Genomic DNA, 16415 nt, shown 5'->3' on the forward strand with positions numbered 1-16415 from the left:
GAAGATTTTGCTCCTATCCGAGGATTCCAGATATGACACGGAGCACTTGCTTTGCTTTAATGTTCTCATCTAATGAAGAAAAGCGTCCCTTTCATTTTCATTTCTATTTTAAGATTCATATTACTTTAGAGCAAAGGCCTCTTACCAGCGAGTCTCTTTTCTCAAGTTGTGTATACATCAGTGTAATTTGACTCAGACTCTATGGGAAGTTTCTTTGGGATTTCAGAAACTACGGGCATGTAACGCAACAGTGTTTAAATTGCCCTTCCTACTTTCAGGTCATCTTTGCCAGGCTCACACTAAAAACATTCAAAATAAGCCAGCCATTCCCCCACACCTGTCTCATCATTCATGTTTCTGAATCTACCTTGGATCATCCCAAATACTTAGGCACAGACTTCAGTTCCATTTAGCTGGGCAGACCCAGCATAAGAAGGCAGCCCTCTCCAGGACTGGATCCACTGAGAGAGACATGTCGTTGTAACATCTTCTACAAGCAGCTTCTGATCAATATGCATCTTAGAGAACTCATCCATTAGTTAATCTCTTCTTAAGATCCAGGGCTTATCTGTCCTGATATCCCCAGTGCCTAACAACTCCCAATATACAACAAGTGTGCATTCATTCAGCAAGTACTTAGTGGACTCTCACTAGGTGCTGGGCATCGTACTGGACAGTGGGAAATATGGTGAACATAATGCAATTTTGGAAGAAACAGGCATAGACAAAGGCATGGATAGAGAGATAACAGCTAGCAGGAGGGCTGTATAGGGCAACGAGTGCACAGGCAGACGTTCCAGCTCAGTTTTGAGGATATCGTTGAAGGCTCTCGTGAAGCGATGGTGTCTAAGCAGAGGTGCGAAGAAAGACGGGGAGTTCCCCAGATGAGAGGGGCTAACAGGAATGTTCTGTGCAGAAACAACATCAAAGGCAAGGCACTCAGCAAGGTTTGATGACTCCTGCTGAGTTAAATTCTCCTTTTGTAAAATCACAAACCCTGGGGACTAAAGTTGCATTTTATGACTCTATTATGCTAACTACCCTTGTCATCATTCTTCTAATCTATTGTCATGTGGAAATTTCTGAAATGAGCATCATCTTTGATATAATTGTAGCTGTATCTGAGGATAAATTCTATCATTTCAAACTCCTATCCAGTTGAAAATGTCATTATTTTTCATGTTTTTTCCAGATTAGGGATGCTCAACTGCAAAATGCCCGATGTTTCCTGCAAGTTGGTAATGCTAAACTGGCTGCTGAGGACTTTAGACTGAAGTAGGTCCTCTAAGACTGTCTCAAAACTTTCTGTAAAAGAATTCCTTTTAGCAGAATTTCATGACACTCAGCTTCCCATATTGTTGGTAAAGGAACTACCATCAAATTTTTTCAGAATCTTGAAGCTTAAAGGATGTTAGAAGCTGTCTGGTCCAGCCCAGCATTCAGGGATGGACTTCTCTCTCCCACAGTCCTAAGGTTTGGTCACCGAACATGTAACTGAACATCTCCTGTAACTAATACTGTTCTCTTTGGTTAGCTCTGGTTGCTGAAATGTTCTTTTTTAGTAGCCTGGCATCTACCTTTTCACCCACTGAACCTAATTCTGCCCTTTGGAGTAATAACAAAGCAATTTACAATCCCCCTTCTGCATAAGCACCCTTCTGTTATTTAAAGAGAGCCATACGTCTGTCTGTAGTGGTTCTCCAATAGCTTTCCGTGTTCTTTCAAGTGTCTGTAAGTGTATGACCCAAGTTCAAGGCGTGAGTCTTGACGCTTTCTAGTATGCCAGTGTTTTACAACATGGTCTGAACAACCAAAGAGCTAGTATTAATCTGTAATTAATACGCTTCAAATTGTGCTCACTTTCTCTGTAGTCATCACTCCACAGGTGATCGGAGCTGTTCCCTATAAACTGCTTCCACACTGGGGTTTCCTCATCCTGAATTTGTACAATGCATTAACACTAAAATGTCCTTTGTGGCTTAGAAGGGTAACATTTTAATGCTACAAGGGATTAAAAAGAAGGAAATGGGAAAGTATATCTGAAGATTAAAGCAGAAAAGTTCATTGATTCCAATTTTACTGTCAGCACCTGAGTGACCCATTGCATTATCATTTTTTTAAAGTTTGCTGTTTTTAAAAAATGAGTGTATATAAGACTGTAGAGGAAAATGTATGAATGTCTGAGTTAGTTCACCTTGTATGCTTCTATTTAAAGGTTAAAAGAGTGAATTGGCCATGTGTATTCATTAAGTAAAACTAACCATCATTTAACATCAATAATAAGAACTCTGCTAACACAGTAATTAGAACAATTTCTAAAATCTTTTTTTAAATATATTCTAGAACTTAGAAACTTTTGAAGTTATTTCAGATTATCTTTTTTACCAATCACTCCAATTCACAAAGATTATATTATGGAGCAAATTATCTGATTACTAGGTTTTCATGCACATTTCATGAATGTATAAAGGGAGACATTATAAAGTACTGAAATTGATCTCCTTATATACCAAATAAAAATGTCTTGTTATATTAGGTTATCTCTCCTATAATGGCTTCAGAAAGACTCAGTTACCTTGCATACTAATTCACAGGTATGAAACCGAGAGGGGGTTTCACTTAACAGTGGAGGCCGATATCCGGGGCCAGAATAAGGTCATTGATGATCTAACCGTTTGTAAAACAGACTTGGAGATTCAAATTGAAGGACTGAATAAAGAGCTGGTTCTCCTCAAAAAAGAGCATCAGGAGGTGAGAAAAGATTCAGAAGAGGTATTGGGAATGGTGGAACAGCTCTAACAATGATAAGAAGGGGAAACAGGAGGAGAAAGAAGAATTGGTGGTGGTGGTGACAGTGACCATAAAGATGACAGTGATAATGATGTGAGCCCCAACCTCTTTTCATTAGGTCGCTGCAGGTCGAATGACTTAGAGCAGTACCTGGGCCACAATAAGCCCTACAAAAGTTTTTATTTCCTTTCTTTTTTACTCATTCCCAATGAAAAAGCCACAAGACTTCTTATATTTTTTCTGCTCAGCCTTTTCTGAGATTGTGCTTCAGAAGAAAATCAATCAGAATTTTCACTCTTATAGGAAGTCGATGGCCTGCGTGGGCTTCTGGGCAACAAGGTCAAAGTGGAGGTGGATGCTGCTCCAAGCCAAAGCCTCAGTGTCATCCTGACTACCTTGAGGGAGAAATATGAAGTCACACTCGAGAAGATCCGTCAAGAAATTACAGAACAGTTTCAGAGACAGGTAATAGCATATTTCTAAAGGGTGAGCAAATGCGTGGAAGCTGTCCTCCAGAAAAAAATAACTTATTTCCTTCCCTTCTTTCTATATTCATTTTTCCCCCATTCTTGGAACTTTAGATTGAAATTCTGGAGCATGAAGTCACAGTGCAAAGAGAAGAGAGTGAAAAAATTGAGACTCAACTACTGCAGCTGAGACAAACCTATGAGCACATAGAGACAGAGCTTCGGTCCAGTCTCAGTACGGTAAAGTGCATCTAATTTCTGTTTCTCAATCCAGCATGTGTTTACTACATGCCCTTCTTAGGAACTCTGGAAACGCAAAGACCTAGAAGAAATAACCTTGCAGAGCCAGTAGAGAAACAGGTCGAGCAACTGATTATAATTAAAAAATAGAAATGGAGGAAAGGGCAACATACTGCACAAATGCAGAGGAAAGAGTAGATCTGGAAGGTTTCACAGGGCAGGTGGCATTTAAACTAGATCTTAAAATTTGAGATAAATTTTTAAGCAGGAGTATAGGAGCAGAGATATTCCAGGTTAAGCAGCTTGGTCAGCCCCTGATCAGTTATGCTGTGGTAACCCTGAAATCACATGGCCTACAGAAACAGCACTGTGTCCATCGTGGCTGGCTGCAGCTCCACTCGTGGTATTTCCACACCAAGGGTAAGACTAACGGAGTAGACCCTGTCTGGGACATGCCAGTGTTGTGGCAGAAAGAAAAGAACAATGGCCGGGCCACGTGATGGCTCTTAAACCTTCTTTTCAGAAAAGGCCTTTGTCAGTTTCACCCCCATTTCATTAGCCAGAGAAAGCCCCATGAAGAGCCTCTTCTCAATGGGCTGAGGAAATCTAATCCTCCTGAGACACACCACAAATCACATGGCCAGACCTGATGAAAGGGTGGGAGGTGTAACAAATATTCAGAACAATAATACAACGTACCACACCAAGAGAACAGTGGGTGCAAAACTATAGACAAACTAAGAAAAACTCAAGAGCTAGTTAGTGATCCTAGCTGGCTGGCTGAGGTTGCCTAGAATTAAAATGGATCCACCTCTTAAGTCAAGTCCTCAAATAAATAACACCCTCTTTTTCTTGTGCTCGTAGAAAGAATCTTTGCACCTAACAGTAGAGTCTACCGACGCTCGTTTTAAGGGTCAGTTGGTCACCATCCAGGAAAAGATACATTTTCTAGAGGCAGAATTGACACAGATTCGGAATGACACAGAACGCCAGAAGAATGACTACAATATTCTTCTTGACACAAAGTCCCGGCTAGAGCAAGAAATCGCTACTTACAGCCACCTTCTGAATGGAGAAGATGTAAAGTAAGGCTCTTAGAATCAAGGGATATGTGTCAATTTCTATATGCTATCCTATTTTAATATTCCTGTCACTCATTATCCAGCACCAACACAATTCTTAACACAAAAGCAATTATACACACACACACACACACACAACAACAACAACAACAAAACAAAAATATACCAAGAAGTATGCACATGCCCAAAATATCAAGTACTTTGTATTTGAAGTCATGGGGTAGGACTGAGTTAGAAGCTGGTTATTCAAATGACACAGATTATGCTTATCTTAATTTTTATGATTAATATATAATGGAAAACACAATAACTTTTTAAAAATTCTCAGTGAGAACTAATGAATTAAACAATAGGCCACAGAGGTCCACAGGAGCCAGTTTGAGAACAGATTATTTCAGACTGAATATTGAGAATAGGAGATTTAATTATAAAAGAGGACTGAAAAGAAAGCACTGATAACCAAAGCATATAATCCTACATATTTATATGATAATTTCTAAAGTTAAAAAATTAAATTCTGGGCCGGCCCGGTGGCGCACTGTGCTAGTGCGCCGCTTAGGAAGCGCGGCTGCGCTCCCGCCAAGGGTTCGGATCCCACGTACAGACTGGTTCCCGCTCACTGGCTGAGCGAGGCACGGGGGCAAAGCCGAGGGTTGCAATCCCATTGCCGGTCCCGGTCCGGTACGGGGGCAACACTGAGGGTTGCGATCCGTTGCCGGACACGGAAAAAGACAAAAAAAAAAAAAAAAAAAATTAAATTCTATGCTGAACAAAATTGAGGATGAAAGTACAAACCAGAACATAAATATTAATAAAATCTAACACAACCAAGGATAAGAAGGAACTCAAAAAAACAAAATAAAATAAGCATCCATTGTAATTTTGTTATTTTAATTACGAAAATTTCTAGCACATGTTAAATGGATCGATTTTGAAGCTCTGTATTTTTCAAGTTAAAAAGTAAGACAGTCAAGTTTGAAATAACAAGCATTGTAAAAGGGAGAGAAATACAAAAACAGCATTCAGACACACGTCACTCAGACTTTGCTCTGAAACATAAAAGCAGAAGAGCATTCCATTTTTAAAATTGCAGTAGCACTTTTTTCCATTTCTTCTCCCTTCCTTGATAAAAACAAAAACAAAAAACAGAAGTACAGAATATCGGGCCGGCCCGGTGGCGCACTGGAGAGTGCGCCGCTTGGGAGTGCGGCGGTGCTCCCACCGAGGGTTCGGATCCCATGTGGAGACCGGTTCCCGCTCACTGGCTGAGCACGGTGCGGACGCAACACCGAGGGTTGCGATCCCGTTACCGGTCAGTAAAAAAAGACAAAAAGGAAAAAAAAAAAAAGAAGAAGTACAGAATATCAATTAGACACCCTGGAAGAGAGAGGTTAGTTTCCAAATTTTTGTGCATTTTCTATGGCACTGAAATCTCTCTCAGCAGTTTTGCATTAACTGTCTGCCACTGGTGAAAAGTAAAGGGAAACTGTCTTAGTCTGTTTTCTGCTGCTGGAGCAGCACACGTGAGACTGAATAATTCATAAGCAATAGAAGTTTATGTGGCTCCCGGTTGTTACTGGGAGATCTAATATCAAGGTGTCGTCACGTGGTGAGGGCCTTTTTACTGCATTGTCACATGGCAGAAGGCAAAAGGGCAAGAAGGCATGAGAGCCAGAGAGCAAGAGGGGGCCAAAGTGGATTTGATAACAAGCCCCCTCTCATGATAACTAACCCACTCTCACAATAAGGACGTTAATCCGTTCGTTCACCTCTTATTAGGCCCCACCTTCTAACACTGTTGCATTGGGGATTAAGCCTCCAGCACATGAATTTGGGGGACATATTCAAATCATACCAGAGGCCAATTCTCAAGTGAGCAGGTATGACACCAGGGAGTCTAAAAATCTTGTGTATAGCATAAAAGAACCCTGCATGTGGGAATTTTAGCACACTCGCTATGTCAGGCTGTGTGTCTGTGCCATTGCTGTCCTGAGACATCCTGGAACTAAGGCTAAAACGTGAATTTTGCTTAACTTAAGATTGTGTATTTCTGTTTGGGGTTGGGGAGAATAGAAAATGTGTAAATTTGGGGAGAGTGGCACATTTCTTGCTTTTATTTATAAAATGGACTTCAGATTATCGAAGAAAGAGAATGGCTTCAACATTTTTTCTAAAAGAAGGAAATAAGTACAAAATAATGATAATTTAAAATTGAATATTAAGTAGAAAATAATGATAGTTTAAAGTTGAATGTTATAAATCAGCAGCCATGTGCCCAAATTAACATTTAGTGTTTAATATGAATTCAGGGATAAAGAAAACAAGCACCAACAATCCTTCTGCGGGACGGGACTGTGGGACATGGAACCATAGAAGTGGAAAAAAAGAAACAAACAACAGCCAGAGGAGATGCTGCTGTGGTTTTGAAAGAAATGTCGCGGTAATTTTTGCTCCCTACAAGAAAGTGGCCATGAGAAAACACTATTAATACTTTGTAGTGATTAGAAAGGAGAGGAGTCTATTTATCAGTCTCTTGTAATTGAATATAAATATTTTACTCAGAGGAGCCACAAATTGCCTGCAAAACTGAAATCCAATGAGCACCAGAATATTTAAAACATCATTACTGCCATCTTTATCGTGAAGCACATTAATTCCAAGCTGTCGACCACCTAATATCAATTTGTAGGTAATGTTCCTGAAAATTACAGTACACTTCAATTACGTTAAACCTCACAAAACAGAAGTGTCTATGCAAATTGCAAATAAACCTCTCTGTGATTTTTTTTCCAGTTTCTGAATTGCAAAAAAATCCCTTTTCAGAGATCCTGGATTCTTAATTGAGCCAGTTTCTTGGATAACCTAATTAGATTTTCAGTATCAGTACAATTATCCTACCTTGGATCTGTATCTGCTCTTGGCCACTGTTTCTATTGCCTTCTAAAGCTCAACTCAGCTCTTGAAATAATTTGAGAGTCAAATTCCAATCACAAATGCTGAGCAAAATAAGAATGAAGCACAATATGTTTGAAATCGAATTAGATTAAAAGCAAAATTAGTAAAATCTTTCTCAAGGCCGAATGTATCTCCTTCTGATAATAAACTGCATTAATCATCAGGTTCTCTCTTTCTTTATGTGGTGAATGTATATGATGAAATGTTTCTCACCACTTTTTTAATAGTAGCTTTACTGAGATATAATTCATACACCATGAAATCCATCCCTGTAACGTGCGCGATTCAGTGGTCATTGATATGTTCACGAGGTTGTGCAACCACCACCACTATCTAGTTTTAGAACGTTTTCAACCCGAAAAGAAACCCCATACCCACTAGCAGTCACCCCCATTCCCTTACCCCCCAGCCCCTGACAACCACTAATCTACTTCTTCTATCTATTGGTTTGCCTATTCTGAACATTTTACATAAATGAAATCATACCATGTGTTCTTTGTACACAAATGTTTATAACAGCATTATTAATAACAGCCCCAAAGTGGAAACAACCCAAATGTCCATCAACTGATGAGTGGATAAACAACATGTGGTATAGCCATACAATAGAATATTATTCAGCAATAAAAAGGAATGAAGTACTGATACATGCCACAACATGGATGAGCCTCTGAAACATTACGCTAAGTGAAAGCAGCTAGATTTTTTTTTTAAACACACCTATTATATTCTCATAGTTCTTGCATTTTAGTTAGCAACAACTGCCTATGAATGTTTATAAGAAAAATAAATTTGACCTATATCAGTGTTCTAGTAAATAGATAGGTTGGGCTTAAAATTCTATATAGAAGTTTGTAAATAATAGGACTTGGAGTTTGATTATTGGATAAAAAATAATTATGTGATTCACTTCCGAATAATTATATCTACCATTTATTAAGTGCTTACTATGAGCCAAACAGTGTGCCAAGCATTTTATGCATTTCTCATTTAATTCTCACAATACTCTTATGAGATAGAAGCTATTAAGTTGAATCACATAAACTTGCCAATGTACAATAATTTTTGACATTCAAAAAAAGCATTTCATATGGTTCAACCTTATTATCCATATTTTACATATGAGAATTAATGACGATTATATATGATGACATGAGATAAGTATTTTCCCAAAGTCCTATGGTTACCAAGTAGTAGAGCAAGACTGGACCTCAAGGCTGTTTGTCTAAAGCCAAGATAAGCTACTAATAACAGGACAAACAATACGTGATTCACATCGGACATAGGCATTTACCTATACTTAGCGGTTTTGTTCTTTTCTAGTTGTCATTTTCATTAAAAAGACACAACAGCCAACTGTAGCAAATGGCCAGCTTTGTTTGCTAACATCACACACAAGACTTAGTTCAGCACAACTTTTGTGAGAAAAGATATTTTCACCCATTTTCAATCCCTTGCTTTTCAGAAAAGTAAAAAGGTTTCGCTTTTTTTGTTTTTCTTAGTTTCCTTCCCAGCTAATAAATTACTTTTAAAGACGTTAAGAACTTTTAGAAGTGAATTCTTTTTCACCTACCAAGACACTTTCCAGAATGGTCTGAAATTCTGACACGCGGACACCAGTGTCTGTTAATATGATTAAGAAACCTAAGCTGATGGATTTGAAACTGATTAGGCACGACCATTGTCATATGGCAATAATGACACTTTGTTAAAAGAGGTAGGATTGTTATTCTTAACTCAGTTTCCTGTTAGGAAAACAAAGATATTCCCCTTGCTTTTTGGTCTATCTCTAGTTTCTTCCAAGAAACCTCTTTAAAAAAGTAGGTGAAGACCGTGCATGTGGAACCAGGTGGTAGGGTTCTGCCTCCAGTTCTGCCAGTAGTTATTGTGTGAAGGTGAAACATTAATCTTCATATTTATCTGTACTTTCTTTTTTTTTTTTTTTTTTTGGCAACTGGCCAGTGAGGGGATCCGAACCCTTGATCTTGGCGTTATCAGCACCATGCTCTACCAAGTAAACTAACTAGCCAGCCTCCTATCTGTACTTCTTACATGAGCTAAGACCAGAACACCATGATCCTGTTTTTGACAGGTATACGGATCCAGAGAAGATTCGTAGTCCTTAAGTATAGTTCTCTTTATCACACATTAGAATTATCTTCAATACATTTCATCTTTTATGAAATCATCAGTGCAGAAGTGCAGCTATTGAACTCAGGAGAGAACCCCTAGAGGTAGGGTTAGGATGGCAAGAACTATTTTTTCTGTGCTCTGGGGATTATTTCTACACAGATGCCTGCAACATCTAAAAAGGGGAATGACATGGAGTCACATAAAATCAAATCATAGTCAATGAACCCCTGGACACCCTCTGTTCTCATCCTTACGCACTCAGGGTCAGTCTCAGATACCTGATTATACACTCAAATAATAAATCCAACTTAAGGCATTGGTTAGTGATTTCTGTTTTTGAATTCCCCCTCAAACATCCCTGTTTTCTCTCCCCTAGGCTCACTTCCAAGATTCCCCTTACCAGGGTGTTATTTTATCTTTCTCCTCTCTGCACATGCCTCCTCCAAAATCCTCCCTTGATTTTGAGGACCATCAAGCTCTGAAGTCCAGTATTCAGCCTCATTCATGCCCCCTTAGGGTCTTCATTTACCCTTCATCTCAAAAGCACAGTATAAAACAAAGGCCACCCAAAATTCTTTCACTCATTCATAGGATCTTAAAACTCAAAGAGAAAGGTGTTACAGACAAAACGATCAGTGAATTGCAGAAAGTGGAAAGTGGCAAGTCTATCTTTAAGGAAAAGAACTCTGCTGGAAAATCCTGCAAAAACCAGGAAACTAACCAACCTGACATGAAAAGATGAGTGCATGCTCTACTTAATAAAAACCTCAGAGACGGGGAGGGGAGGGATTGGCCAACAGGTACAAAATTACAACTAGATAGGAGGAATAAGTTATGATGTTCTATTGCACTGTAAGGTGACTTTAGTTAACAGTAAAGCATTGTATACAAAATAGCTAGAAGAGAGGCTTTTGAACGTTCTCACCACAAAGAATTGATAAATGCATGAGGCAGTGGATATACTAACTACCCTGACCTGACCATTGTACAACATACATATATATGTATCAAAACGTCAAATTTTATCCCATAAATATGCACAATTGCAATGTGTCAATCAAAATAATTTTTTTAAATCTAAAGATTTACAAATACAGTACCACAAATAATTTTCTCCATTTTCAATATTCCTTAAACTCTACAAAAATGGAAGACCTCACTCTTCTGAACAGTTCCCCCGGCTCCAGTCATTTTCCTCTGTGCTTCCACTTACGTAATCACTTGCCAACAAGCCCAAGATTGTTTCTATTTTATACATCTCCACCTGCGTATACATTTATGCGGCTGTCAAAAAATATTATTTTCACTTCTAAAAAGTCTAAAACAGAGGCTTGATTATTTAATTTACTCCCCCCCCCCTTTAAAAAAAAAGCCACTGAAGAAAAAATATTTCTTTTTTTCAACTTCGGAAGTTGCTCCCCATTATAACTGGATTTAGAATGAATCTTGGTCAAAGCATACCAGTAAATTAGGGCAGTCATTTTCAAATGAAATGAATTTTAAATGACACATTTGAACACATTAAGAATTAAGTTCTTTCAGGTGAAAGAACTTCAGGAGTGCAGTGATGACATTTAGCCAAACAGTAGACTAGGGCTGAGCATGAAAAATAAGTTACACATAGTCCCTACCTGAGAAGCCTAGTTTAGGACAATATATCACAAATATAGAAACCTACTCATATTGGGTGGGTGGGAGGGGGCACTAAACTGGGGAGAATCCAGGTGGCAGGTCTGGAATTCCTCATGAGTCAGTCTGTACTCTACAGAAGCAGAACAAGTGCCGACCATTGTGAGAGTCACCCTGATGAGATAAAGGCCACAGAAAGAAGTATTCTCCGGACAAAGGGCTCCCAGGGCAGGTGAAGCTGCCGAGGCTGCAGAACCTCTCTCTGCATGGAGCATGCTGCACACTGGGACCCAGCAAAGACATTGCAGTGCATGTTTCTGGCTGTGCATGTGCATTACGTGTGTTAACATTAGAATGAGAGTAACATCTGGATGTGTCTACATAGTGTGTTGGAATCTGGTTATATTTAAATTAATATACCATGTAGCTTGCCTTTTTATCAATACTCTTTTTTAATTTTCCCAAATTTCCTCATACATAATACACATTCATGACCCAAAAGCTTGATTTATCAAGAGACAAATCAATTCGATAAGTATCGAATGCTAACTCTTTACAAGACACTGGCAAATGGACTAGAAACTGAAGATGGAGCTAACAGCATACCCAACACTTGAATACTTCCAGGTTGGTTTGATTAAAATACAGTATTTGATTTAATTTTCAAAAAAACCAAACCATTTTGACATAGTTCAAGTTGTGTAACAGTTATAGGCTTATTTTTCATATTACCTCTTCTATTGAAGAAAAATGTCCAAAAAACATCATGTTATTGTTGTAGATAAGAGAAACAAAAAATATTGCACACATTCGGCAAAATCTTAATGGCCTAGTGTTTGCTAAATATGATGATTGATTGTTTATACTGAATAAATAGACTCTCAATGATCTCACAAGTATTCAGTAATAGTGCTGAGAAATTAATTTTTACCAGATAAATTCAACCTCTACTTTAAAATGTATAGAAAACCTTCTAAAGATCCTCTTTGTTTTGAAAGGTGTGTATTACTAAATCAAATAACAATTCAATTTTATTTTAAAAATTTAGAATACTAGTGATACTTACAAAGTTTTCCTTAGAATAAAATAAAACACAGAATCCAAATATACCAAATTGAAGAGGAGTTGTGGTGGCGATCTATGAGAAAACCAAGGTCCCTTTTGAAGGGCTGAAAGTTCCTATTTCCCAAAAAAATAGGAACTGAATCTGTATAATTATTTTAATGTATTTTATTTCAATAAATCCATTCTAGAAAAAATACATATGTATCCATAACACACACACACAGTCAATGCATACCTTATTAATGAAATTTAGAATAAATTTCTTTGCAAAAAAACCCGTTATTTATACCCAGAAATTTTATTCTCTATCATCAAATACAGAGCAAATTGAATTTAGAAATCTGAACCCAACAAAGAATTTCCAAGAATCTACAATCCATGCTAAATACCCAACCAATTATTAAGGTTCAAGTGATAGTTGATTATGTGATCTTAAGAAAGCATTTTTCAGGTTGATACTGGAATTCGAATTTTCAGGGATAGTAAAACCTTGTCATCAAGATCTTGCATGGTTTCTTTTTCCTGATTCAGAAAAGAAGACCTCTTACGCACTGAAAAGTGCTATTTTTGAGTAGAATATTACAGTCATTTCAGCAGTTTCCCCTTCTCACAGAATTGAACTTCTTGGTAAGCTCTGTGAAATAAGGGACCTTGACTGACTGCTCACTGCTTTGTACTCAGCCCCTACTACCTTTATCCTTTCAACAGATATTGCCCATAATAGTTGCTCAATGAGTGTGCTGACTAGATGAATGGATTGTGTGAAAACTGTAGGTTTTATTGCCATTATCAATAAGGAGAAAAAGGAAACTATATTCCACTGAAATATACACTAGATCATGACTGGGTGGTTTATATCAGGTTTTCTAAAGGAAACAAAGAGGAAAGGTGAAGAAGCTTTAAAAGTTTACGGTTTAGAAAGAAGTATTCATTAATTTATCCATTCAACAATCACTCATTGCTTTCCTGCTGTGTATGAGACACTGGACAGTGCTGAGATTACAAGCAATAGAATAATTGAATAACTGAATAATTTGGAGAAGCAAGATTCCTTATGACAACCTACTGAATTTACCCCACCCAGCTTTCTTTTTTGTTTAACAAACACTTAATGGAAATGATCATCCGATTATCTCCATATCAGTGAATTTTCATTATATATACATCACTTACTTCTTGAGCTGGCCAAAAAAAGGGTAGGGAGGCACCCTATTTTGATGAAGAATATGAACTTTTCAACTGCAACACCCATCTCACAGCCTGTATAAAAGGTTAACCTCCTGGCTTACTGACACTTCTTCCTCTCTGGTTGTCACCACCTTCCCCGGGCTGTGAATCTCTCCAGCTACACCATGTCACACTCAGTGCGCACCCCTGGACTGTCCCGGAGGCTGTCCTCCCAAAGTGGGACAGCAGGCAGATCCAGGGGCATGTCTGCTTCCAGTATTGGAAGTGGCTATGGAGGAAACACATTTGGCTTTGGAGCCAGCAGTGGGGGAGGCTTTTCTGCTGCTTCCATGTTTGGTTCTAGTTTGGGCTTTGGTGGTGGCTCAGGAAGTTCTTTGGCAGGAGGGCTGGGCAATGGTTCTGGGGGAGCCCTGGGAGGTGGCTTTGGAGGGCTAGGAATTGGATTTGGGGGGAGCTCAGGAGGTGGCTTTGGAGGGCTAGGAACTGGATTTGGGGGGAGCTCAGGAGGTGGCTCTCTAGTTATTCTCTCTGGCAATGATGGCGGCCTTCTTTCTGGATCAGAAAAAGAAACCATGCAAAATCTTAACGATAGATTAGCTTCCTACCTGGATAAGGTTCGAGCTCTAGAAGAAGCTAATACTGAGCTAGAAAACAAAATTCGAGAATGGTATGAAACACGAGGAACAGGGACTGCAGATTCCGAGTCACGGAGTGATTACAGTAAATTCTACCCATTGATCGAAGACCTCAGGAATAAGGTAAGAATGTGTGGCAGGGGCTTTGAAAATTATTTTTCCTTTTTACAATTACAATATTTTACAGTAATAATCACCTACTGCTGAAGTATTTTTCAATTTGAATATATTTGGAGCAATTTCTCATCTCGGAATGTTTAGTTTCATCATTTACCAAATTGATTGTATTTCCACTACCTTTCTTAATATTTTAATATGTTTTAATATTTTAATATTATTCCATAAATATATTTTGTAGAAAAATGAAACTGCCTTAAACTCTTAATAAAGCAGCATTTGACATCACCACTTTGATGGTCAAAAACGTGTTTGTATAATACTGGCATTTTAGGACTTCATTTTGTGTTTCTGCTCCTATTTTGCCAGATCATCTCTGCCAGCATTGGAAATGCCCAGCTCATCCTGCAAATTGACAATGCAAGACTGGCTGCTGAGGATTTCAGAATGAAGTGAGTTGGAAAGATTGATGAAAATTGACATGTCTCACCATTTTTTCCCTATTTTCTTGTCTTCATTAATTGAAAATATTTCAAATCTTCTGCAGTTCACATGCTCCCATACATCTAGAGTTTTGGTAAATTCACACAGGGCATTCTAGAAAGTAATTTGAATCAAACGCAATTCCCATTAATTGTCCTTAAATTATAAGTTACTTAAACCTAGGGATCACCATGTTTTTAATGTGCTATTATTGACTTAAGATGGGACATGACAATTCTACCAATGCCTAACCCTCAATTTTCAATGTATCAAAATGAATAATAACGTTTTTGCCAAGAGGTTAAATGAAATGATTGTTTTAATGATGACACATACAACTGAAAGATTAACTATGTATTTATTTTTATATTCCCACTTTCTTTCCCACACTTCCTCTCCCAGACATAAGGAAGACATAAGGAAGAAATACTAATTTCTTTTTTGCTTCACAAAATATCCACACAGGAAGTTGCTGTGGCAATAGTCCTGAATCTGTAAAGTCTTGGTAAAAGCTACTAAAGAAGTATCTATGTTTTAAATTAAATCATAAAGAAAGTTGAGCAAAAAGAGTAACTATTACTTTATTTTCAACTGCATTTAGGATGCCATTAGAGAGATGGCATCTACCTAGGGAGGGGCTGCTGCTGTTCACAGCCACGGCAGCCAGTCAAAGGGGGGGCCTGTTCCCTGTGTTGCAGTGCTATTGGGGTTCATTGAAAGTAGAAAAATATCAGCTCATAATTTTTTCACTTTTCTTCTCCTCTCCACCTGAGTAGTCACCTATGATGAAAAAAAGAAAAGGAATAAGTTATAAAAGCTAAATTACATTGTATACTGCAATGCTGCTATTTTTAAATAGCCGCACAAATTTATGCATGAAATAGCCCTGAGGATGGCAGGGACCTTGTTCAAATGGTTGTGTTGTTTTCCAAAACTGTTTTGCACTTGGTTTTCAGGTATGAGAATGAGCTGGCCCTGCGCCAGACCGTGGAGGCCGACATCAACGGGCTGCGCAGGGTGCTGGACGAGCTGACCCTGGCCAGAGCCGACCTGGAGATGCAGATCGAGAACCTGACTGAAGAGCTGGCCTACCTGAAGAAGAACCACGAGGAGGTCAGAAGCTGCTTTTTTTCTCCCAGACCCAAAAAATTGGGGTGTGTGTGTGTGTGTGTGTGTGTATGTAACAAATTAGAGGTACTTTCTGATTCTGTCACTTTCATTACTAAGTAATGACAAAAAGAATTTTATTTATTTACTTATTGAAACATAGTTGATTATACATATATGGGGTACAGAGTTGAATTTCAATACCTGTGTGCAACATGTGATGCTCAAATCAGGATAATTATTATATTCAACATTATACAATGTAATCATTTTTTCATGGCCCTTTACCAATTCCTCCCTTATCCCCCTCCCCCAACAATAAAAATTTTAATTATCTTGATTTAGTAATGTAAAAAAAAAATACTATTTTAAAGGTTAAAAAACAAAAAGCAAAAGTCTACCAATAATATATAATGTTACTTATGTTAGAGAAACTGGTTATACTCAGTGGAATAGATGCACAGGAAGACTGATGTGCACAGTATATACCAGAGGCTGGTGTATAGAATAAACGATGGCAATAG

General features: G+C 38.2%; 2 protein-coding genes across 3 annotated transcripts in view; both read left to right on the top strand.

Moving 5' to 3' along the window:
• The window catches only part of KRT20 (keratin 20), an 8435-nt gene extending 2461 nt beyond the window's left edge, over window positions 1-5974 (top strand). Inside the window, exons 2-7 of the mRNA XM_008586069.1 lie at window positions 1193-1275; window positions 2595-2751; window positions 3094-3255; window positions 3372-3497; window positions 4362-4582; window positions 5932-5974. Of these exons, the coding sequence (XP_008584291.1) occupies window positions 1193-1275; window positions 2595-2751; window positions 3094-3255; window positions 3372-3497; window positions 4362-4582; window positions 5932-5974 (792 nt within the window). The remainder of the gene's footprint in view (window positions 1-1192; window positions 1276-2594; window positions 2752-3093; window positions 3256-3371; window positions 3498-4361; window positions 4583-5931) is intronic.
• Window positions 5975-13094: 7120 nt separating this feature from the next.
• The window catches only part of KRT12 (keratin 12), a 6116-nt gene continuing 2795 nt past the window's right edge, over window positions 13095-16415 (top strand). The window contains exons 1-4 of one of the 2 annotated variants that reach the window (XM_008586063.1): window positions 13095-13966; window positions 14009-14307; window positions 14671-14753; window positions 15741-15897. In XM_008586063.1, the coding sequence (XP_008584285.1) occupies window positions 13714-13966; window positions 14009-14307; window positions 14671-14753; window positions 15741-15897 (792 nt within the window). In that variant the 5' untranslated portion in view covers window positions 13095-13713. Of the gene's footprint in view, window positions 14308-14670; window positions 14754-15740; window positions 15898-16415 lie in introns of both variants that reach the window. The other variant, XM_008586062.1, reaches the window with a different exon arrangement.

The sequence above is a fragment of the Galeopterus variegatus genome, unplaced genomic scaffold (assembly GCF_000696425.1).
Source record: "Galeopterus variegatus unplaced genomic scaffold, G_variegatus-3.0.2 Scaffold3817, whole genome shotgun sequence".
Lineage (NCBI taxonomy): Eukaryota > Metazoa > Chordata > Mammalia > Dermoptera > Cynocephalidae > Galeopterus > Galeopterus variegatus.